General features: G+C 42.9%; 1 protein-coding gene across 9 annotated transcripts in view; it reads right to left on the reverse strand.

Moving 5' to 3' along the window:
• Positions 1 to 3,378: 3,378 nt before the first annotated feature.
• The window catches only part of SNAP91 (synaptosome associated protein 91), a 203,847-nt gene continuing 181,017 nt past the window's right edge, over positions 3,379 to 26,208 (reverse strand). For all 9 annotated transcript variants that reach the window (XM_040428709.1, XM_040428707.1, XM_040428705.1 and 6 more), the window contains 10 exons: positions 25,589 to 25,666; positions 25,170 to 25,250; positions 21,166 to 21,336; positions 13,408 to 13,554; positions 11,313 to 11,343; positions 8,680 to 8,791; positions 8,507 to 8,590; positions 6,591 to 6,695; positions 6,414 to 6,515; positions 3,379 to 4,663 (listed from right to left, as the gene is read on the reverse strand). In XM_040428709.1, the coding sequence (XP_040284643.1) occupies positions 6,423 to 6,515; positions 6,591 to 6,695; positions 8,507 to 8,590; positions 8,680 to 8,791; positions 11,313 to 11,343; positions 13,408 to 13,554; positions 21,166 to 21,336; positions 25,170 to 25,250; positions 25,589 to 25,666 (902 nt within the window). In that variant the 3' untranslated portion in view covers positions 3,379 to 4,663; positions 6,414 to 6,422. The remainder of the gene's footprint in view (positions 4,664 to 6,413; positions 6,516 to 6,590; positions 6,696 to 8,506; positions 8,591 to 8,679; positions 8,792 to 11,312; positions 11,344 to 13,407; positions 13,555 to 21,165; positions 21,337 to 25,169; positions 25,251 to 25,588; positions 25,667 to 26,208) is intronic.

Here is a 26,208-nt window from a genome sequence, read left to right on the forward strand (position 1 = left end):
TACACTTTATAACTGGTGTAACATTAAAGTGACATTAGGGTGCAATCCTATGCATATATAAAGTGAGCACAAACTGCAAACTGTTTCCTTCAAGTGTCCAGGGCCCCACTTCTCAATTGCCTCTCGTGGACGTCCAGCCACTGTGTCGCTTCCTCAAAAAATCTGGTGGATCCCAATGCCACCACTCGCAATCTAGCCGGGAACAACATGGCGTACGGAACTTGTAGTACTCTGAGCCTTTTCTTTATATCTATAAATCTGCTCCTCCTCCGCTGTACCTCATTGGAATAATCCGGATAAATGGACACTCTGACCCCATTCATGACCATCTCATCATTGTCCCTTGACTGGCGTAGGATAGTGTCCCGATCTTTAAAGTGTAAAATCTTCGCCAGTATGGGGCGAGGAGGCCTGCCTGGCGGGAGCGGCCGCGACGGGACTCTGTGCGCCCGCTCAACCACGTACAGGGAAGATAGGCCCTTCTCATGGAATAACTGGTGCAGCCATTTCTCCACAAACTCTGTAGCATTGGTCCCTTCTGTTTATTCTGGCATTCCAACAATTCGCAAATTATTCCTCCGCGATCTGTTCTCTAAATCATCCGCTTTGGCGTATAAGGCAGCTATATCTTTCCCATTCATTTTTGACGCCATTTGCAAGGGCTGAATAACATCTTCCAGTGAGGACACCCTCTTTTCCAAATCTGAAGTACGCTCAGAAATCTTGTGCAGGTCGTGCCTGATTATGGACACATCTGATCTCAGGCTGCCAACTTGTACTGCAAGCACTTTGAGGGTACTGTTGCAGCTTGCCACTGCCACCATTATATCTTTCAGTGTGGGCTCCCTTATAGAATCAGCCCGCAGGTCTGCTGGAACTATTTCAGGGACCGCAGAATTGGGCACCGGCTGACCGGAAAGAACCGGGTCATCACCGTCCATGGATCCGTCCTCCTGGTCAGAGGAGGTAGGTATATCAGTCCCTTTATCACTGGCCGACTCGCCCACTCCACCGTCCAATCTGGCATATTTACTGAGTTTAGCAGCCGCGCTCTGGCTCACCGTCTCCTGCCGCGCCGACCCCTCTCCACTTCCGGCGCCATCTTGGATTTTCTCCATGCGGTCTTGTTTTGCCAGTTTGGACGATTTCCTCGGCATTTTCAGGCTCCGATTTTGTCACCGCAATCACCGGACACCTTCCTCTCCTTAGGTAAAGTAGTTTCAGGCAGTTTGAGTGCGCTTTCACTGTAAATAAGCAGGATTTTAGCAGGAGCAGTGAAACGTGCGTCTTACTCCATGCACTCACAAGCCACGCCCCTATATTAGTCGTTTTTAAATCCTCCTTTACAGAGAAAGTGGTTTCAATATCAAACCTCAGGTTCGCTCTAAAATCAAATATATCCTATTATATCTTAATATATTCATGGGGTTCTGGGAAAGTGTGACCATCAAGCCTGTATTGAATAAGATCACGGGAGTTGGAGAGTTAATAGTTTGGAAGAGATTCGACAATTGTCTGGTTCTATGGAAGGGGGAGAAGCAGGGCCTGCTAGAATTTATTAAAGGGTTAAATGACAACCAGTGGAACCTATCTATCCTTTACCAGCACAGTTAGTGACACTTCCATTAATTTTTGGGATTTGACACTTTGTTGAAGATAATCAGCTTAAAACGAAAACATTCTTTAAAGAAACAGATGTGAACGGTTATATAGATACCTCCAGCTGTCACTACACACCGTGGTTAAAAAATATCCCTAAAGGGCAAATAAAGAGGGTCTTTCGAAATTGTACTAAAGTGGAGGATTTTAGGACACAAAGTGAGATCATTCGGGAGCGTTTTATGGAAAAAGGATATCAGGTAGAGGAATTAGCCCAATGCAGTAGGGTGGTTGAGGATGGGAAAAGAGGGAAAAAAAGAAAAGGCGAAGATTGAGAAAGATTTTCGCTTCTCCTTTTTAACCCAATTTAGTACACAAGCAGGCTTGATAAAGGATGCGATTAGTAAGAATTGGTCCACTTTGAAAAATGACCCTTTGCTTGGGAAGGATATTCCACAGCAACCTGTTGTGATTTTTAAAAAGGCTCCCTGTCTACGTACTAAATTAGTGCATAGCTCCAATCACCAAGAGAAAATAATAAAAAAAAAGGGAATAAGTTCAGCTGGTGTGGGTTTTGTTTGCCATGTAGAAATCGGAAAAGGGAAAATAAGAAAATGAATACTCAATCTGTTCACTCAAATGAAAAAAATCTAGATATGAAGGTTAAAGGGCAGATCACCTGTGAGAGTGTAGGAGTTGTTTACCTGTTGGAGTGCCCATATGGCCTCCAATATGTGGGACGTACCCTAAGGAAGCTCAAAGTAAGAATTCAGGAACATGTGAGGAACATTAGGAAGAGGCTTGAAACCCACAGTGGTTCAATGCACTTTAAAACGGCGCATCAAAAAAATCCTAGTGGCCCTATTTTTTGTGGGGTTGGAACAGGTTAAACCTTATTGGCGCGGAGGCGATTGAGTCAAATGGATAAACAAGCGGGAGGTTGAATGGATATACAGAATGGGAACACTGCAGCCAAGAGGTTTGAATGCAGAATTTGATTTAAAACCTTGTCTTACCTGAATGTTGTAGTTTACCCTGTTGATCTTTGAGAGTGAAGGATCGAATTGGCTGAGTAATATCATGTGATGTGGGGGAGTTGCCGTTTTTATGAATGGAGGGTGGTCTAAGGAATGTGTAACCTGTGATTGGTTAGGATGGACATGGTCATGTGTTAAGTGACGTAGAAGGAGTATAATGAATGGAGTCGGCTGTAGTTTGATGCGTGTGGTCTAGGATTGGTTTAGAAGTTTGTGTATCTATATGTGGGAGATTAATGTGAAATGTCTTTGTTTTTATGTATTTGTAACTTTTATGTATTTGACATGCTACTGAGGGATATGTATTTTATATTGCTGGATGTTTTAATATTTAATGTTATAATAAATTGGATCATGATTGAGCGGGGAGGTGGGTGTGGACCAACCTGACCCCTTATAAGACTGCCCTGGAAGGGGCGGGATGAATACCCCTGACGAAGCTCGACTGAGCGAAACCCGGGTCGGGTGATTGATCCTTTGTACATTGCTCGTTTTTACCTGTATATTGTGAGTATAATAAACCCTGTTTTACTCCAATTCAAGGGACAGCCAGGATAAATCCCTCAGGAGTAACCCAAAGTCAAACCAGTTGGTTGGAACAGTGGGTCTACACTCACTGCCCGGAACAGTCTGTAATGAGATAACCCCCTTGCATTACAGAAAGTATTTTAATTAAATAAAACATATTAACGAAATAAATAAAAAACAGACTCAAGCAGTTTGCATTTGCTTCTGTTCAAGGTGTTTATTGCATCTCACAGGGCATACATGCACTGGGTCTTTAAACCATGATACAAAGGAAAGCCAGTTGGAAATTGATTTTAAATACTTGATCCCCATTTAGAGTGTATGTTATTCCCCACAGTAAATTCAGATACGACCATCGAATAAATAATTAAATTGAAAGACTTACAACAGGTGAACGTCGTTCCTATCCAGTAAACTTCTACAAACAGCTGCCAAGCCACTTGTAACACTGATCAACAGTGACCTTATTTGTATGCACCAAAACCTTAAGCCAAAGCGGTCAGCGCACAACGGGATGAGTGTGTGAACGAAAAAATTAAATGCGCACAATATGTACAAGATGGGGTGGACCTTGCTGATCAGCAGGAAATTTGGTCACAAATGGTACAAAACTACTCACAGTGAACTCAGAGGAAAAAAAGTGCTAAAATAAACACAAAACAAGATGTACGCGTACAATAAAGTTTAAGATAAAAAAAAAAATGTATTTTTTGTAACACTCCATGAAAATTAATAGCCCTGCTGCAACTACAATGAAGAGATACGCAGACTGATTTTGCAAAATGGACCAATATACTAGTTTGAATGCAAAAACTGAAAAATATAATTAAAATATATATTATATTTAAAATCAACAAAAAGATAAATATGATATATTTCTGATATGATTTGTCTCTATAGCAGTGCATAACTATATATGTGGAGGAAGATTTCATTTCATATTCATTTAACTTATAAATAACTTTAAACATATAAATTACCACAAAAACAAACAGCTTCTTTTTCCACAATTAATAGTCCTGTGGGTAGTTCTCGCACACAAAACAGAGGGTTGAATTGGACTGTTTTCTGCTGTGATCACACAAGATTTCATACTCGATAGAAGAACAGGGGATGTCCAAACATTATATACATTGAAACATTCAAAAAACACAGACACATCTGTCCAGACTGCTCAGCACACAACAGCTGCGTGTTCTGCCCCCATCAGGCAGGGACAGGAATAGCACTAGAAGGCATGGGGAAAATTACACCCACTCATGGAAACTGGAAAACACAGAGAACCCAAAAACACAAAAATGAACAAAATATGGTATATAGTAGAGGGTTACTGCAAGGGCAATACAGAATCCTAATGATCACTTTCACAGCTGTGCTACGCGTTTCAGAAGAGAAATCTAAGCACTGGGTTTGGTACTGGTGGCTCACTTAGAAAACTCTGAGCAGCAATCTGTTCTTCGAAGGCTCCAGACTCATGTATTCAGGTCACAAAACAGAATCTAGGAGGAAAAAAATAAAAATAAAAAAAATTAGCTTTATGTAGGACTATAATAGGTCTACAAAGCCTGTATTAGACCAGCAGATGAGGCTGACAATTGTCAGGATGGAAGCGTTCCTTCCCGACAAATTGCCTGCTCGTCAGTGGAGACCTCTGCATTTACATGTAGCGATCTCATCCCCATACATATTTGCCGTCAGCAGACCGTGATTAGACAGCACGATCTACCATACATTTGGCCTCAATCGCCTGCTGATATATCGGTTTGCACAGCCAGAGCAAAACCATTTGGATATAGTGGGATATGTATTACACAGCTAGGTATGCACCTGCATAGGACATTACAGCATTATAGACGCACAGTTCTTCTGTACTGCCATATTTTCCTGTGTAAGTACAGATGTAGCTGTCCTGATAATTCCTTTTATCCTATGTGGTACGCCACTGCACTGGTTGTCTATTCATTTTAGAGTACAATTTAAAGTTACCGTTCTCGATCACAAAGCTCTCCCCAGTGCCACACCACATCTCCTCTCTCATCTCAGTCTACCTCTTTATCCACCATAATCCAATCCTTCCTTTCTTTAAAAATTTCTAAGATTTCTTGAGCTGCTCCAGTTCTTTGTAATGTTCTACCCAGTCAATAAAATTAGCAACATCCACAGTTTTAAGTTTTTCCTAAAGATACATCTTTTAAGGCCAACCTATCACACTCCCTAATGTGACTTGTATGCACTTATCCTCCTTATTCTAACTCTTCTCCATTTCCCTCTTTCTATATTATTCCTCAGAACCTGATCCCTCCATACACCAGTAAGCCCCACACCCCTTGCACTTAAATGCACTTGATATCTGTGCATACAGATACCGGCTGGGTGATTTGTTAGGACCTTTAAGTATAGGACAGTTTTATAAAAGATGGCTGAACCTAAACAAGATTTTTCATATCTTTTGTGCAACCCCCATTTCCTCATCAATTGCTGTGGAATATGTTGGTGCTATATAAATTATTTTATTATTAGGAAAGAAGGAAAAATCTGTGAGATTATAAGCAGGTATAGTAAACTACCCTTTAAGACCATATTCTGATCTTCAACTCACACGGGGTGAGGAGAAGACATTATTCTATCAACCGAAAATGCTGTATGGCAGTAAATGTAGCTAAGTAGAGGTCCATGGTCCAGCGACCTGTAGGAGCTCCCCGTGCAGCAGTAAAGAGTCAAATTCTCACATTAGATGCATGCCATCATTGGATTTTCATTGTCATATAGCATAGAGGTTAAGCAACTGATTTTGTTTGTGAAGATCCCAGGTTTGAATCTTAGTAGAGACTTTGAAGTTTTTTTTCTTCAGATGTTTTTTCTTCCATATTTATGCCATAAGAAAAGTCTATGTCCTTATTATATTGAGAATAATGTTTTTTAGAAAGCTAATAAATATTACTGGTTTCTTCATAATCATGTATTGTGTCTAAGAATAAAGCAGTATTTTCGTTCCGCAAAGAAATAGAACATGTCCTATTATTGTTCGCATGACGGACAAAGATAGGACTGTTCTATTGGGGCCAGCTGTTCCGTTCCGCAAAATACGGAATGCACACGGACGTCATCTGTATTTTTTGTGGATCTGTTTTTTGCGGACCGCAAAATACATACGGTCGTATGCATGAGGCCTTAGACTTTTCTGCCATCTGCTATAACATCCTCAGGCTCCAATGGTAAATAGTGCCTACAAAAGTCTGAGAGAATTACCTTACAGATTTACAAGAAGTCCTTGATGTTGAGATCCGCTAATGGATCCTTTGAGGGGGGTTTCTTGGGGCTTTGTGAAGCAGGAGTCATACTCGGAGATAGCTGTAAGTAAAACAAAGTAAACACACAGCAACTCAGAGCACTATGACCAAAACACTATTAAAAACAGAATGTTACCGGGGCACCAGGAACAGAAGCTCCACCGAATGACGGCCTTATCATAGGCTGGCCATACATCATTGGCTGTTGGGGCATCATTGGTACCCCTGTCCCAGATGCAGGCTAAATGAAAGAAAGGGTAACAGTTTTATATCACCAGTATCAACATATATGCAGGCACTGTACTTGTGAATCATTACCTTTTCTAAAACTTAGAAGACACATTTATAAATTGCAATATAGTTCATTACCGGACTACTGGGTGTCACATGCAAATAAGGTAACAATACAAGAGATAATGATAGAATAAAGCCTCTTTCACACGGGCGAGATTTCCACGCGGGTGCAATGATGAGGTGAACGCATTGCACCCGCACCGAATCCGGACCCATTCATTTCTATGGGGCTGTGCACATGAGCGGTGATTTTCACGCATCACTTGTGCGTTGCGTGAAAATCGCAGCAAGCTCTATTTTGTGCGTTTTTCACGCAACGCAGGCCCCATAGAAGTGAATGGGGCTGCGTGAAAATCGCAAGCATCCGCAAGCAAGTGCGGATGCAGTGCGATTTTCACGCACGGTTGCTAGGTGACGATCGGGATGGAGACCTGATCATTATTATTTTCCCTTATAACATGGTTATAAGGGAAAATAATAGCATTCTTAAAACAGAATGCTTAGTACAATAGGACTGGAGGGGTTAAAAAAAAATATATATTTTTTTTTAACCTTAATCCACTTGTTCGCGCATCCGGCATCTCTTCTGTCTTCTTATGTGAGGAAAAGGACCTGTGGTGACGTCACTGCGCTCATCACATGGTCCGTCACATGATCCATCACCATGGTTATGGATCATGTGATGAGCGCAGTGACGTCACCACAGGTCCTTTACCCAGGTCCTGAAGACAGAACAAGTGGATTAAGGCGAGTTAAATTTTATTTTTTTAACCCCTCCAGCGCTATTTTACTAAGCATTCTGTATTAAGAATGTATTATTTTCCCTTATAACCATGTTATAAGGGAAAATAATACAATCCACAGAACACCGATCCCAAACCCGAACTTCTGTGAAGAAGTTCGGGTACCAAACATGACGATTTTTCTCACTCACGTGCAAAACGCATTACAATGTTTTGCACTAGCGCGGAAAAATCGTGCATGTTCCCGCAACGCATCCGCATCTTTTCCCGCAACGCCAGTGTGAAACCAGCCTAAGGGTGAACAATGAAATAGAACAGACTGATATCTGGGTGTGTAACAATGCCAAAAAGATATTTCTAAAGCTCCTTAGCCACATTTTCGAACGTACTAGAATAGGCTTACTAATCCTGTCTAACATTTTGACAGCATAAACGTGAGCAGTCTAAAGATGCACCACATTTATCACAGTGGCTCATCCTGGATGATAAATCTGGACACTTTTCTCTGACTTGACACCACCTACTGGCGGCACGTTGTACCATTTTAAGCCACTGTGACTGTCCTTCCAGCTAAGGCATACCCCCTTTTTAATCTAAGCCACTCTTGCTTGGGTTTTTAAAACTCAAAATCAATGTGGAGCAAGGCAGGTATGCCTTGAGCCAGAATTCGGATGCATTTAGCTTAGTAAAACTCCCCTACTGGGAAAAAAAATGGGCACATACTGGTGCCAGAGCATCATTTATATTTCCTACTTGGAAAAGTGCTGTAAAACAGCAAGTCTAACCCGCCATTATACTTCCAGAGCATATGCACCATGTTAATGAATAAAGAGCACACTGAATGGGGAGAAAAGTGCTCCACCTTACAGTGCACCAATATTAAGAAATCGCACATCAAAGTTTAGCTGATGAATATGTATACAGCAACAAGGACGCCCCCTTTCTGGACCGAATAAACAAGCAATTTAACAAGGAGCTGTTCATTTTAAGTATTTCCTTCATGTCAGCAACTTACTAGACCAAATCCTGGTGCTGGCTGTGCACCTGGAGCAGCACTTGCTGCCTGGGCTCCTGCACTCCCTGGAGGAACAGATCCTTGCTAAAAAATATAAAATAGGATGAGATACAACATCAGTTAAAGCTGTTTACATAATAAGTATCATATAAATGGCAAGTGCACACAATTACCATAGAAGCAGTTGATGGACCACCAGATGCCCATGTGGCCGGAGCTACCTTTGGTTGCCAGTTAGCACCTCCTGTCAACTTCTTCTCTCCCGCATTCCACTGAAGGTCTCCCCTGAAACGTTACATGCCATGTTAATATACTGAAACATAATTAAGTCAAGGCTGACTGGTGCACATGTGCTCACACATTCTATGGACTGCAGTAAATGCATGATCTGTCACACCGTCTTTTAGGCCTGGACTACATTGGGACTTTTAGCACCACTACTGATTGACCAACTATTGAATGACAGCTAGAGTCCACCAGACTGCATACAACCTAATTTAATCCTCTGGACTGCAGCTGTACTTCAATAGTTAAAAAAAATAATAACCTGCCGAGACAACTGTTCACAAAGGTCCGCAAAAACGTGGTCCGTAGGTCCGTGATCAGTGTCAGTTTTTTCTTCCGTGGGTCTTCCTTGATTTTTGGAGGATCCACGGACATGAAGAAAAAGTCGTTTTGGTGTCCGCCTGGCCGTGTGGAGCCAAACGGATCCGTCCTGACTTACAATGCAAGTCAACGGGGACGGATCCGTTTGACGTTGACACAATATGGTGCAATTGCAAACGGATCCGTCCCCCATTGACTTTCAATGTAAAGTCAGGAGTCCCTATTATACCATCGGATCAGAGTTTTCTCCAATCCGATGGCATATTTTAACTTGAAGCGTCCCCATCACCATGGGAACGCCTTTATGTTAGAATATACCATCGGATTTGAGTTAGATCGTGAAAACTCATATCCGACAGTATATTCTAACACAGAGGCGTTCCCATAGTGATGGGGCCGCTTCAAGTTAGAATATACTACGAACTGTGTACATGACTGCCCCCTGCTGGCTGGCAGCACCCGATCTCTTACAGGGGGCTGTGATCCGTACAATTAACCCCTCAGGTGCCGCACCTGAGGGGTTAATTGTGCGTATCATAGCCCCCTGTAAGAGATCGGGTGCTGCCAGGCAGGAGGGGGCACACCCCCCTCCCTCCCCAGTTTTAAATTCATTGGTGGCCAGTGCGGCCCCCCCCCCTCCCTCCCCTGTATTACTGTACATTCATTGGTGGCCAGTGGGCCCCCCCTCCCTCCCCTGTATTACTGTACATTCATTGGTGGCCAGTGGGCCCCCCCTCCCTTCGCTGTCTGTGACCGGCCGGGCGCTCCTCCTACTGGTAAGTGAAAGGTCTGTGCGGCGCATTGCTTATAGCACAGACCTGTCACTTACAAGTAGGAGGAGCGCCCGGCCGGTCACAGAAATCGCAGGCAAGTATGCTTCTAAAAATTGGTAAGTAACCATGGCAACCAGGACTGCAGTAGCGTCCTGGTTGCGATGGTTACCGATCGGAGCCCCATCGATTAAACTGGGACTCCGATTGAACTCTCCGCTGCCACCAATGATAGGGGGGGGGGGGATTTTAATTAGGAGGGGGAGGGAGGGGGGGGCCGCACTGGCCACCAATGAATGTACAGTAATACAGGGGAGGGAGGGGGGGCCCACTGGCCACCAATGAATGTACAGTAATACAGGGGCGGGAGGGGGGCCCCACTGGCCACCAATGAATGTACAGTAATACAGGGGAGGGAGGGGGGGATGCACTGGCCACCAATGAATGTACAGTAATACAGGGGAGGGAGGGGGGGGGGCTGCACTGGCCACCAATGAATGTACAGTAATACAGGGGAGGGAGGGGGGGGGGCTGCACTGGCCACCAATGAATGTAATACAGGGGAGGGAGGGGGGGCACACTGGCAACCAATGAATTTAAAACTGGGGAGGGAGGGGGGGGTGCCCCCTCCTGCCTGGCAGCACCTGATCTCTTACAGGGGGCTATGATACGCACAATTAACCCCTTAGGTGCGGCACCTGAGGGGTTAATTGTGCGGATCACAGCCCCCTGTAAGAGATCGGGTGCTGCCAGGCAGCAGGGGGCAGTCATGTACACAGTTCTTAGTATATTCTAACTTGAAGCGTCCCCATCACTATGGTAACGCCTCTGTGTTAGAATATTCTGTCGGATCTGAGTTTTCACAAAGTGAAAACTCAGCTCTGAAAAAGCTTTTATGCAGACGGATCTGCGATCCGTCTGTGTGAAAGTAGCCTACGGCCACGGATGCGGATGCCAATCTTGTGTGCATCCGTGTTTTTTCACGGACCCATTGACTTGAATGGGTCTGTGAACCGTTGTCCGTCAAAAAAATAGGACAGGTCTTATTTTTTTGACGGAGAGGAAACACGGATCACGGCCGCGGATGAACAACGGTGCATTTTCCGCGTTTTCAACGGACCCATTGAAAGTCAATGGGTCCGCAGAAAATCACGGAAAACGGAACAACGGCCACGGATGCACACAACGGTCGTGTGCATGAGGCCTTCATCTGATAAGTGATTAGAGCACTTTAAGCAGCGTGGATCTTACTTTTTATTGTGTTTTAGGTTTGAGACTTGACCTTCCTCATTCAGACCCAGCAGTGCTTAGTGCTGATAGACTGTCACCTGCATTTTTTTTTTAAACCTCCTGAATTTCTATTTAATGTAATGTTTCTTAATTTCAACAATAAAAACACCACATTGGTGCGCTGGTTGGAAGCTACTTACTTTTTAACAGTGGTTCCAGAAATACCAAGATCTAAAAAGTAAAAAAATATATAAAAAAAAGTTAACGATTGTGCATCTCCTACAACTCTGCTGCAACATTATTGTCATGATACCGCCAAACAGTGCATTGTACAGCATTAGAAGAGTCTACCCTGATGCTATCTGCATATTATGCTAACAGTCAATGCTCTAGTTGGTGCTAAATGAGCAGTTAAAAAAAAAGCCTCTAAATGCTGGTGAGCACTGAGGGTATGGCCAAAAGGTCAGGTTTCTGCATGCAGTTTTGAAAGCCAAAATCAGGTTGTATCTGTCCTTTATACTATCAATCCTTTTATGATCCACTCCTGATTTTGGCTTCCAAAACTGCACCAGGAAACCTGACCATGTGGCCGTACCCGGACTGTTCCACTGATCTCGTTAGAGAAGGCAAGCTTATGAGCAACAGGGTTGTTGCTGTGCAAACAGGTGAAAACACACACACCATTCTGCCACTGTTTCATGTTTTTATGGGTTGTTTTTTTACACCCTTTCCTATAAAACTGACCTGTTACTTTTATTCTCTGGGTCAGTACGATTACAATTCACATATGTGTAATTTTTCTTCCATTTTAATACTGAAAAAATGGAAAAACTTTTTTCTTTGCATTGCCGTTCGGGATGAGCGAATAGACTTCGGATGAAACATCCGAAGTCGATTAGCATAAAACTTTTTGTTTCAATACTGTACAGGGAGAGCGCTCATTACAGTATTACAATGTATTGGCTACTATGAGAGTCTCGCGACACTTTGCATAATAACTTCAGAAATGGATTTATACTGTAAAAAAACATTTCCCGAGCTCTGGTTTGGTTTTAAGTGGTACCTCAAGTAAATGTTTTTTTTACTGTATAAATCAATTTCTGAAGTTATTATGCGAGGTCTCGCAGAGTCTTCGGCTCAACGGAGCCAATACATTCTAATACTGTACAGAGTGCTCGCTCCGTACAGTATTGAAACAAAGTTTTATGCGAATCGACTTCGGATGTTTCATCTGAAGTCGATTCGCTCATCCCCATTTGCTATATTCTGACCCCCCCTAACTTCTTCACGGAGCTGTATGAGGGCAAATTTTTTTGTGGGACGATCTGTACTTTTCATTGATACCATTCTGATGTGAGGAGGTGAAGTGACTAAAAAACATTGAATTGGCCATTTTGTCTTTTTATATTTTAATACTATGGACGTTTTCGCACGTGGCAACGCCCATGATGTCAATTTTTTAAGATTATTTATGTATTTTTATTTTGGGGAGGGGGGTGATTTGAATTTTTATATTTTTTAAAACTTTTTTTTTTTTTTTTTTAACTTTTTTTTTATAATTGCCATAGGGACCTTTAACAAGCAATCATTTATCATAGACTCTAATGCATTAGCATTGAAGTTTGTGTTATTATACTTTGTTCCTTTGTTCTGTGGCAGGGGCTCCATAGGAACTAATTTGCCGCAGCCCTGTACGACTCACCCGGTCGTTAACGTCCAAGATGCCGTGGTCACAATGACCATGGCATCAGGGGGTTAAATGTATGTGATCAACGTTATCGTCGATTGCATACATTGGTCCCAGGTGCCTGCTGTTTAAAACAGCAGGCACCCGGTGGCTATGCCACCCACTCCACTCGCAAGCGGGCCATTTTTAAGTGCCCGACCGCCAACATAAATTTACACTGGGCGGTCGGGAAGGGGTTAAACCAAGCACTTGTAGGGCTAGCTCAGCTGAATGTAATGATATATTTTGCTTAGCGATCACTTGCTTCATTCTGAAGAAAATTATGCACCCTTTCTCCTCCTGCCAACCACTAGCTCGGGTCGACTGACAGGGCCATGTTCCTGCATAGTTATCTCCCATGGCTATGTTAATTAAGAAGGAGATGGAGAGGCTGGCAGAGGAAAGCGGAGGAGCAAGGGTGCACAAAATGGATGGGCCGCCCTTGGTGCACAGTGACTCCCTTTAACCACATTTTGATAGCACAATTATTCACAGTAATAGATTACAGAACAAATCCACAAAAATGCTCAAAATTTACTTTGTGTATCTATAAATATTACAGGACTTACTGCCTACTAAACTTGCAAGAGAAGAATCAAGGTCACTGACAAGACTTTTACCAGCAGCGCCGACATTGTTTGCGGATGTGAGTGAAGATGCTGGCTGAGATGAGGGGGTCATTGTTGGCATAAGAAGATCTTCTAAGCCATCAAATACTGATGTGGAAAAGAAAGAAAAAAGGTAAATAAATAGTAATAGGTTTAGTAATAGGTTTTAGGTTTCTAAGTAAAACAACAACAACAACAACAACAACAACAACACCATTCTAAATATAGTAAGGAATTTTATTGTTATTATATGATGATATATTATTTATTGTAGTATAGCTTAGGCTACATGCAAACGACTAACTAACAAACTAACACGACAGTGAAAAAGCTAACACATTATTGGTGTTTATCTAATCATTTATCGTGCTTGTGAATAATGCAGTAATATGTATATTAGATTTCTGAGCAGATCTCAGTGTGGCGAAACTATAGACCATAGAGAATATGATATGTAGATGCTAGGACACAGCTCTGCCCTCAGCATGTCTAGCCCTGTCAATCAAGTGGAGGGAGGGGTGTGCAGAGCACAGGGAGAGTTACAAAACAGTGCTCAAAGAATTCAGCCCCACCTCTGGTGCTCCAACTCGCTTATTTGCATATGAATCAAACCACTGATAACTTTGCTATTTGACATAATACACTAACAGATTATCTGACCAATCAGACCAATAATTGGTGTGAATAACAAAAGATCTGTGTGTGTAAAACGGCCATCTGACCAATAATTGCTCAGAAAATCTGTCAGATAATCTGTTAGTGTAAATGCACCCTAAGCCAGATGCTGAAACATTCTTTTCTACTTATTGGCTTTCATTTTCTGAGAGTCTTTTCTACACGACGATGAGGAGTCAGTCATCTTGTCTGAGTTGCTGTCCCACAGTTAGAGATTTGCTTTACAGCAGCCACATGCATGTATAAAGACAGAGGTCATTGTGCAGGGATGGGGAGGAGGGAAGCCTTAGTGTTCCCTTTCATTGTAATCCTGCCTGTGATCAAAATATGTTGACTGTTGAGAATCCACCCCTACAGAGCAGGGAGTGTCTGTACATTGTGAAGCTCATTGGTCAATGTGGAAAGTGCAAGATTTATTTTTTTAACGTAGAAAGTGACATGGAAAATTTGAAAAAGGCAAATCACCCAAACGTTTGAAAATAAGTATAAAGGTGTTATCCGTCCACAAATGCAAGTTTATTTTGTGATGTTAAACAGTTTAAAAAAAAAAAAAAGATACTCATCTCTTCACCACTAGGTGCCAGTGCCACAGGTCCTATCCTTGCTGCCATGTGGACTACAAGTCTGACATCCCATCAGTGGTCACATGCCCTGCTGCAGACGTTTACTGGCCTCAGGGAAGACACGTCCTCAAGCGGAACATGACCAGGCTTAGCAGCCATATTACTCTTGGCGACACATCATTGTTAAAACCAGTGCACGGTTACAGGGTGAACATGACAACAGACAACATAGGCTATCCATATCAGATCTGGACTCCCTACATCCATGACGATCAGCTGTTACCATGTAGCTCCCATTGATGTGAATAGAAGCAATGCTGCCTTTACAAGCTCCATCCACTTACATAATGGATGGAGCTGTGTAGTTCTGGTGCCAATTTCCAGCACTGGAACAACATGGTAACAGCTGATCAGCAGGAGTGCGGTGTGTTGAACTCCATGCGGATCGGATACTGATGGCCCATCTTGAAGATAGGCCATCAGCACCAAAATCCCATTTAAGGTCTCTGTTTGCATGGAGGTTGTCATATTTGTTGGAAAAAACAATACAGCACAGCATGCGGAGCTATTTTGGAAGCTTAGTAATTCTAACCACAGTTTCAATATTTTACAATACAAAGGCAAGCCTGATTGACTTTAAAAGGCACATTTCCCATTTTACTAGGGGCCCTAATGATCTTTATCTGAATAAGCAACTAATATTTAAAGAAATGTTCCAAAATCCAAAGTTATAACTAAATATATGGCTTATAGGGGTATTTCAGTCTCACAATACTGATGATCCCTCCTCAAGATAGGTCATCAATATCGGATCGGTGGGGGTCAGACCTCTAGCTCCCCAACCTATCATCAGTATTCAGCAGGTGGCAGAAACAAAAACAGTAAAGCCTCATTCATAAGCCCGTGTCCATGCTTAAATCTGTGAAAAGGTGGTCAGTGATGCCTCCGTGAAGACGTCAGTGTGTGGTCCGTGTTTCACGGACACTGTGCAGCTGTGCATTTTTTTTTTTATCTCTTTCAATGATCCGTGAAACATGGAACCATAGACTATAATGGGTGTGATGGATCTATCCATGCAAAAAATCTGGAGTGACAGCCATGGTAAAATGAACACACATTAAAATAAGGCCTCATGCACACGGCCGTGAGCGGTCCGTGGTAACCCGGCCGGGATTCCTTCTGACAGCAGGAGCGCACGGAGTCATTGGTTGCTATGCCACCGCAGCTGTACAGTGATACACTGGTATAGTTCATACGAGTGTATCACTGTACAGCAGCGGTGGCATGAAGCGCACGGCATCATAGCAACCAATGACGCCGTGCACTCCTGCTGTCAGAAGGAATCCCGGCCGGGTTACCACGGACCGCTCTCTGCCGCGGAACACGGCCGTGTGCATGAGGCCTAAACGGGTATGTGTGCTGTCCGTGGAGAACACGTACAACACATGCACGTGGAACACTGTGCGAATGAGGCTTAAGACTGTTTTGTTTCTGCCGCAAGCGGCTGTCAAAAAACAGCTTGTTGGTGGGGATGCCAGGTGTGAGACTGGAAATTCCCATAAAAACTGATCAATACAGATTTGTTCTTCATCAAGACTAATAATAATGTCAATATTATTTTAATTGCTACATTTAAAGGGGTTGCCTGGATGAAACCACCTCTAGTAAGTGCCCATAATGAGGCATTTTGACATGAGAGGGAGGGTCCCTGGTGGACAAACCAATGCTTTTCACTGAAGATGGAGATGAAAAAATATATAGTAGCTATGCAAATCTGACACTTGCTGCTTCCTTATCATTAGAGCAGCATTACTGGTGCTAATTAACAGATTTTAGAGAAAAACTCACCAAAGCAACAGTGCAGCAAAGCCCCAGCATGGAAAGTGTCAAAATGAAAGGAAAAAAATGAAAGCAGTACAAAATGATAGCACAATGATGGCCTAAGCAGTTCATAGTAAGCACACAACGTATTATCTTGTGCCATGCATATGGAAATATAAAGCACAACCATAAACCTCAGCTACATCATACACCAAGCATGGGATCCGTCATGCAAATCAAACACTAATGTTAAAGGCACCAACAAAATATAAAAAAATACTAAACCATATAAAGTATCCTGTGTAATTAAAAGGCAATTTGTGTTCTAAGATGTACTATAATGTAATAACCTATGTACAGCATAAAGCTACTTATTACAACAGTTTAAAAGGGCTGTCAAGGCTTTTAAGAAATTCCTCTGAGGGTAGGTTCACACTTGCATTAAACAGATCACTGGATGCACCCTAGCTAGATACCGCCATTCACCTCCAGACCCCACTCACTATAGTGGGTTCTAGCTACTTTCTGGCATAAGCGTTGGTTTTCGGCCGGACAACAACTGTTGCATGCAATGTTGAAAGCTGACATTTGGTCGGATCCCATTACATGGGGTGCTGCAATGAATGGCAGTATCCAGCTAGGCCGCACACAGTGAATGTCCACAGGCTGTTCTCTGCTGGAATCCGCTTAAGGCTACTTTCACACTAGCGTTATTCTTTTCCGGCATAGAGTTCCGTCCTAGGGGCTCTATACCGGAAAAGAACTGATCAGGCATATCCCCATGCATTCTGAATGGAGAGTAATCAGTTCAGGATGCATCAGGATGTCTTCAGCTCAGTCTTTTTGCCCTTTCAGGACGGAGATCATACCACAGCATGCTACGGTTTTATCTCAGTCCAAAATTCCGGAATATTTGCCGGAATGCCGGATCCAGCATTTTTTCCCATTGAGATGCATTAATGCCGGATCCGGCCCAGATTGTTCCGGCAAAACGGATCCAGCATTGCGGTCTGCGCATACTCGGACAGAAAAAATGTGAAAAAAATAAAATGCTGGATCCATTTTTTCTGGATGACACCAGAAAGACTGATCCGGCATTTCAATGCATTTGTCATACAGATCAGAATCCTGATCTGTCTGACAAATGCCATCAGTTTGCGTCCGTATTGCCGGATTCGGCGGGCAGTTCCGGCGACGGAACTGCCTGCCAGAATCCTCTGCCGCAAGTGTGAATCTACCCTAACAGCAGGAAATAATGTAAAATGAAATTAGACATTACTTACCCCTTAAAGAGGTTGTTCGGGCTTTTAATATTGAATATCAGATTGGGGGGGGGGGGGGGATGTCCGAATCCCGGCACCCCCGTCGATCAGCTAGCTGTATAAAGGGAAGGCGCACGTGCCATCTCCCTTCCTATTCACCATTGAGATAGCAGCAACAAGCAGAAAGACCTCCCTTCATACAGCTGATCGGCGGGGGTGACAGGTGTCGGACTCCCAACAATATGATATTGATGACCTATTCTAAAAGCCCAGAGAACCCTTTTAAATCCCCTGCTACTCCAGCATTCCAGTACCAGTAGCCCGCACATCATTTACATGACCACTGCAGCCATTCCCTGGCCTCAGTGGTGACATGCCAAATATGAAAGCGCCAGCATAAAGGCGGTGATTGGCAGCAGCAGTTATGTGATTCACATATATATGGTATCATCGATGCAGGTAGGTAATGGATTTTTTTCCTGCTCTTCGGGACATTTCTTAAAATTCTTGACGACCCCTTTAAAGGGGTTATCCAAACCCTATAAAAACTATCCCCCTAATGCCTGGGCACCTCATATAGGTCTTACTTACCCTGCTCCCCGACACCCACGTCACTTCTGGTTCCAACACGGCCGCTGTTGCATCTCCCCGTCGCGCAGATCAAAACATCTGGCAACGGGGGGAGCAGCCAAAAGCAGGCCTCAACAGTGACCAGCCTCCCTAACTTCACCCGCGATGCTAGGGTGACTTGTCCCAGTCACGGCCTACTATAGGCTGCTCCCCCGGTCGCTGGATGGGAGATGCAGTGGCAGTTGTACAGGGATCAGAGGCGATGCGGGTGCCGGGGTAAGTATAACTGATATGAGGGGCCTGGGCATTAGGGGGGTCATTATAGTGGCTCGATAACCCCTTTAAGGGTGAAATCACATGGCTTTCATGCAGTTATTTTTTTAGTCAAAAGCAGGAGTGGATCCAAAAAGAAAAATAATATCAAGACACAGAAGTAGGTTAGATCTGTGAATTTATAGGTCACCGTGTGGATACAGCCCATAGCACTGATGCTCATTTAAGTTAAAAGCTATGCACATTTATGCAGTTGTGATTCTTATTTATAGCGTGCAACAGAAAGTGGAAAAACAAAAAAATGCTTGCATGTCGTCATATGAGTGATGTATATTTCTCCATATCTTGGCTACAAACTAACCAGGAGATAAAAAAGGAGTAGATGACAGCCACTGGCAACAGTCATTTGAAGCTGAATGTGCCTGCCCTTGTCAGATCACAGATGTTACACGGCTCAAGTTATTTTGCCATGATTTTGTGAAAAACATGGCAAACTACCCCCATCTGAGGCCCTGCCCCTTTCTTCAGAGCTACATCCACCCCTTCTCGAGTATGTCAGAAAAAAGTGTAGAAAACCTAGATGTGCTAAATTGCGCCACTTTTTTTAAACACAGTTTTGGCACAGATACATTATGAAACTTGGGCCAGACTGTTTACACGTTGCAATAAAACCACACTTGCAGGAGAAATCCATTTATATAGTCACTAACCAATCAACAGACCTAAATTAATACCAAAGTAGAATGTAAATATCTTTATAATATATCTTATCAAAGAAAAAAAAATGCCCTTTTTTCCTCTAGCCTTCCTTCTTACCCCTCCTCACTCCATAGATTTCAATGGGCAGCATGCAATTGGATCTGTCTTGTTTCTCAAGATGGATTGAGCAGAGAATATTAGGTTAGGAAGGGGGAGAAAGATGCATTTCTCTGATAAATTACATTATAAAGTTTCTTTAGATTCACCTGTACTATTGATTTACACAGTTTGTTGAAAAGTTAATGACCATTTATATTATGATGGCAGTGATTATGAGGTCATTTTCACATAGCAATTATTGCAAGAAAAGATCACAATTACAGGCAAAATGTCAAACCCACCAATTTTCGGTTTCATTTATTAAAGCTAGAGAAGACATAGTGTCTGCACTGATTTTTATAAATGAGGCTGCTGGCCCACTTGATTTAACTACCACTTTATGTCCCCTATAGTAAGATAATTTCTAGTAACAGTTTGCAAGGCTGAAAAAAAAAGACATCTGTCCATCCAGTTCAGCCTGTTATCCTGCAAGTTGATCCAGAGGAAGGCAAAAAAAAAAACTGAGGTAGAAGCCAATTTTCCTCACTCAAGGGGGAAAAATTCCTTCCCGACTCCAATCAGGCAATCAGAATAACTCCCTGGATCAACGACCCCTCTCTAGTAGCCATAGCCTGTTATATTATTACACTCCAGATATACATCCAGGCCCCTCTTGAACTCTTTTAGTGAACTACCATCACCACCTCCTCAGGCAGAGAGTTCCATAGTCTCACTGCTCTTACCGAAAAGAATCCTCTTCTATGTTTGTGTACAAACCTTCTTTCCTCTAGACCAGGGATGCCCAACCTGCGGCCCTCCAGCTGTTGCTAAACTACAACTCCCAGCATGCCCAGACAGCCTACAGCTATCAGACTACAGTAGAGGATGATGGGAGTTGTAGTTTTAAAACAGCTGGAGGGCCAGGTTAAGCATCCCCGCTCTAGATGCAGAGGATGTCCCCTCGTCACAGTCCTGGGGAAAAATAGATGATGGGATAGATCTCTGTACTGACCCCTGATATATTTATACATAGTAATTAGATCTCCCCTCAGTCGTCTTTTTTCTAAAGTGAATAACCCTAATGTTGATAATCTTTCAGGGTACTGTAGTCCACCCATTACAGTTATTACTTTAGTTGCCCTCCTCTGAACCCTCTCCAGCTCTGCTATGTCTGTCTTGTTCACAGGAGCCCAGAACTGTACACAGTACTCCATGTGTGGTCAGACTAGTGATTTGTAAAGTGGTAGAATTATGTTCCCATCACGGGCATCTATGCCCCTTTTGATGCAACCCATTATCTTATTGGCCTTGGCAGCAGCTGCCTGACACTGGTTTTTACAGTTTAGTTTACGATCAACTAAAATTCCTAAGTTCTTTTCCATGTCCGTGTTACCGAGTGTTTTCTTGTTTAGTATGTATTGGTGACATGTATTTTCCCAGCTCATGTGCAGTAGTACAATCTCTAATGACAGATACAAAGGTTTACCAGAAAATGTAGTCTCCAGTATTTGAAGGCAAAATAAGCAAACTAAAGTTTAGAGGCTGACACTCTTTGTGAGGTGGTAGAAGAGAATATTTCATTTGTGTCTGTACTGCCCCATAGATATGTAAGTAAACTTTACATGTGTTCTGCAAAACCCAAATGTATGTAAAAGGTTATTACAATCCTGTGCAAAAGTGAAAAGAAACCCAGCCTTGTAAAGCAACCATAACATATCCATTCAGCACTTTATTCTTTACAATATGTTCGTCCTCACCTGAAGCGTCAAAAGTGCTGCCAGATGTCGCACTGGCTGCTGTGGGAGCAGGGGCAGTGGCGGTAATTGGCTGACTGGCTCCAAAAGAAGTATCAAAGCCTGGCTGAATTAAGTTATTCTGTGCTGGGGTGATGGGTGCAGGGGATGGTGAAATAAATGACCCTCCAAATCCTTCAGACAAATTAGAAAATAAAGACATCTGTAAACTCCTTTCAAATCTGTTCCAACTTTTTGAAATCCACGCAATATCATTTAATCACTTGTAAATAGTGTTCTGACGTAGGACAATAGTCAGCGAAGCAAACCACTGGTTGGCATATTTTTTTATAAACAGCGCCACACCTGACCATGGGTTGGGTCTGGTATTGCAGCTTAAGGGCTTATTCTCACATTTGTCTGTTTTGCATCCATGTGCTGTCCGTGGTTTTCACTGACCCATTGAATAGAATGCATGTGTTCTGGCAGAACAGACCAAAGTAGTGCCGGCTCCCATGGATTTCCTGCAGTGCAGACTAACAGTCCACGGAAAAACACAACGTCTGAATATGCATATAGTGTTCAACAGGTCTGTGCGCTGTCCATGGAGAACGACAGATGTGAATAAGCCCTAACTCCACTGAAGTAAATGGGATAGAGCTACGATATCACAGGCGGCACTGGTTATGGAAGAAAGCAGCCATGTTTTTTTAGTCCTATACATATGAGGCCAGTATAATAAATATGTCATGATGAACAGTTTAACCACCTCAGCACCCCTAGCTAAACACCCTTAATGACCAGGCCACTTTTTACACTTCTGCACTACACTACTTTCATGGTTTATTGCTCGGTCATACAACTTACCACCCAAATGAATTTTACCTCCTTTTCTTCTCACTAATAGAGCTTTCATTTGGTGGTATTTCATTGCTGCTGACATTTTTACTTTTTTTGTTATTAATCGAAATTTAAAGATTTTTTTTGCAAATAAATGACATTTTTCACTTTTAGTTGTAAAATTTTGCAAAAAAAACGACATCCATATATAAATTTTTCTCTAAATTTATTGTTCTACATGTCTTTGATAAAAAAAAAAATGTTTGGGTAAAAAAAAAAATTGTTTGGGTAAAAGTTATAGCGTTTACAAACTATGGTACAAAAATGTGAATTTCCGCTTTTTGAAGCAGCTCTGACTTTCTGAGCACCTGTCATGTTTCCTGAGGTTCTACAATGGCCAGACAGTACAAACACCCCACAAATGACCCCATTTCGGAAAGTAGACACCCTAAGGTATTCGCTGATGGGCATAGTGAGTTCATAGAACTTTTTATTTTTTGTTACAAGTTAGCGGAAAATGATGATTTTATATTTTTTTTCTTACAAAGTCTCATATTCCACTAACTTGTGACAAAAAATAAAAACTTCCATGAACTCACTATGCCCATCACGAAATACCTTGGGGTGTCTTCTTTCCAAAATGGGGTCACTTGTGGGGTAGTTATACTGCCCTGGCATTTTAGGGGCCCAAATGCGTGCGAAGTAGTTTGAAATCAAAATCTGTAAAAAATGGCCGGTGAAATCCAAAAGGTGCTCTTTGGAATGTGGGCCCCTTTGCCCACCTAGGCTGCAAAAAAGTGTCACACATGTGGTATTGCCGTACTCAGGAGAAGTTGGGCAATGTGTTTTGGGGTGTCATTTTACATATACCCATGCTGGGCGAGATAAATATCTCGGTCAAATGCCAACTTTGTATAAAAAAATGGGAAAAGTTGTCTTTTGCCAAGATATTTCTCTCACCCAGCATGGGTATATGTGAAAAGACACCCCAAAACACATTCCCCAACTTCTCCTGAATACGGCAATACCAGATGTGTGGCACTTTTTTGCAGCCTAGGTGGGCAAAGGGGCCCACATTCCAAAGAGCACCTTTCGGATTTCACCGGCCATTTTTTTACAGATTTTGATTTCAAACCACTTCTCACGCATTCCGGCCCCTAAAATGCCAGGGCAGTAAAACTACCCCACAAGTGACCCCATTTTGGAAAGAAGACACCCCAAGGTATTTCGTGATGGGCATAGTGAGTTCATGGAAGTTTTTATTTTTTGTCACAAGTTAGTGGAATATGAGACTTTGTAAGAAAAATAAAAATAAAAATCATCATTTTCCACTAACTTGTGACAAAAAATAAAAAATTCTAGGAACTCGCCATGCCCCTCACGGAATACCTTGGGGTGTCTTGGGGTCACTTGTGGGGTAGTTATACTGCCCTGGCATTCTAGGGGCCCTAATGTGTGGTAAGTAGGTAAATGACCTGTGAAATCCTAAAGGTGCTCTTTGGAATGTGGGCCCCTTTGCCCACCTAGGCTGCAAAAAAGTGTCACACATGTGGTATCGCCGTATTCAGGAGAAGTTGGGCAATGTGTTTTGGGGTGTCTTTTTACATATACTCATGCTGGGTGAGAGAAATATCTCGGCAAAAGACAACTTTTCCCATTTTTTTTATACAAAGTTGGCATTTGACCAAGATATTTATCTCACCCAGCATGGGTATATGTAAAATGACACCCCAAAACCCATTGCCCAACTTCTCCTGAGTACGGCGATACCAGATGTGCGACACTTTTTTGCAGCCTAGATGCGCAAAGGGGCCCACATTCCTTTTATGAGGGCATTTTTAGACATTTGGATCCCAGACTTCTTCTCACGCTTTAGGGCCCATAAAATGCCAGGGCAGTATAAATACCCTACATGTGACCCCATTTTGGAAAGAAGACACCCCAAGGTATTCAATGAGAGGCATGGCGAGTTCATAGAATTTTTTTTTTTTTGGCACAAGTTAGCGGAAATTGATTTTTATTTTCTCAAAGTCTCCCTTTCCGCTAACTTGGGACAAAAATTTCAATCTTTCATGGACTCAATATGCCCCTCACGGAATACCTTGGGGTGTCTTCTTTCCGAAATGGGGTCACATGTGGGGTATTTATACTGCCCTGGCATTCTAGGGGCCCTAAAGCGTGAGAAGAAGTCTGGAATATAAATGTCTAAAAAATTTTACGCATTTGGATTCCGTGAGGGGTATGGTGAGTTCATGTGAGATTTAATTTTTTGACACAAGTTAGTGGAATATGAGACTTTGTAAGAAAAAAAAAATAATAATTTCCGCTAACTTGGGCCAAAAAAATGTCTGAATGGAGCCTTACAGGGGGGTGATCAATGACAGGGGGGTCATCAGGGAGTCTATATGGGGTGATCACCCCCCTGTCATTGATCACCCCCCTATAAGGCTCCATTCAGATGTCCGTATGTGTTTTGCGGATCCGACCCGTGGATCCGTAAAAAACATACGGACATCTGAATGGAGCCTTACAGGGGGGTGATCAATGACAGGGGGGTGATCAGGGAGTCTATATGGGGTGATCAGGGGTTAATAAGTGACAGGGGGGGTGTAGTGTAGTGGTGTTTGGTGATACATATTACTGAGCTGCCTGTGTCCTCTGGTGGTTGATCGAAACAAAAGGGACCACCAGAGGACCAGGTAGCAGGTATATTAGACGCCGTTATCAAAACAGCGTCTAATATACCTGTTAGGGGTTAAAAAAAAAATCGCATCTCCAGCCTGCCAGCGAACGATCGCCGCTGGCAGGCTGGAGATCCACTCGCTTACCTTCCGATCCTGTGAACGCGCGCGCCTGTGTGCGCGCGTTCACAGGAAATTTCGCGTCTCGCGAGATGATGCATATATGCGTTACTGTGCGCAGGGCTGCCGCCTCCGGAACGCGATCCTGCGTTAGGCGGTCCGGAGGCGGTTAAAGTACCTTTGAAGTAACATTCTTCTAGAAATTATGCATAAAATACATATGTGTATGTCGCTCCTAGGAAATCATGGAAGATGGCTCTGGGTGGGTTGGGAAAGGTATTTTTTTTTCTGATATTGAGCTTTTTTGTTACTTTTGCAAAAATGTCTGCTGCAAAGGATTAGGAAAAACTAAGATCATAGAAAACTATTTTATTAGATGGTAGTTACCTGCCAGGAGATCTGCTGAAGCTGATGAACTCGTAGGTGCCAGAGCTGCGGGCTGTGGTTCACTTACACTTCCAAAAGCATCTGTCACATCATTATTGATGGGGACAAGAGGGAAATAAAAGATCACTGGTACATTGCAGAACTATTTTCTGTTGAATGCAACATGACAAGACAGGAACGACTGGTCAAGAACACTTATCAAAATCCTTGGGTGATTACATATTTTATGTGGCACCAAAAACCATTGGCAGCACATCACCTCATGTTAACAGGGATGTGCTGCCAGCAATGTGCAACCTCATGGGACCTATGGGAACCCCTGGTAAATGGCTCTCCAACAGTGTCATATCTGTTGTGACACCCTTGTAAATTCTAATTCATACCTCTGCAACTGCTTAGGAAGGAAAGCAGGGACCTACCTCCAAATAAGTCAATCACAGGTTCAACCTTGGCTGGAGATGCGGTCGCCACGGGTGTTGGAGCAGCAAATGTGTCCCCTGTTGTAATCACAAGATGAAAAAAATCTTACCATATTACTGTGTACAACTCAAATTAGCATTTAAAGGAATTCTGACAGCTAGTTGTAGCATAAAGAGCTGTGTCCATGCACTGCTAGATTGCCATTAGCACGTCCACAACTTACATTTTCCATAGCTATGATATGAATGGTTTTATTTAGTCCAAAAAAGGAGACTTTTGTATTACTTACCAGTAAAGTCTCTTTCTCGCTCTTCCTTGGGGGACACAGGAAACCATGGGTATAGCTCTGCTCCCTAGGAGGCGTGACACTAAGTGAAAGCTGTAAGCCCCTCCTCTATCAGCTATACCCTTCAGCCTGGAGAAGAGACTGCCAGTTGCGTGTCCAAGTAGTGAAAGATAACCACCAACCGGAAAAAGAACTGTCGAGCCCAACGGGGGCAACCAAGCCGGAACCACAACTGTAACCCAAATGAAGGGCGGGTGCTGTGTCCCCCAAGGAAGAGCGAGAAAGAGACTTTACTGGTAAGTAATACAAAAGTCTCCTTTTCTCGCCCATATT

Source organism: Bufo bufo, chromosome 4 (assembly GCF_905171765.1).
Source record: "Bufo bufo chromosome 4, aBufBuf1.1, whole genome shotgun sequence".
NCBI lineage: Eukaryota > Metazoa > Chordata > Amphibia > Anura > Bufonidae > Bufo > Bufo bufo.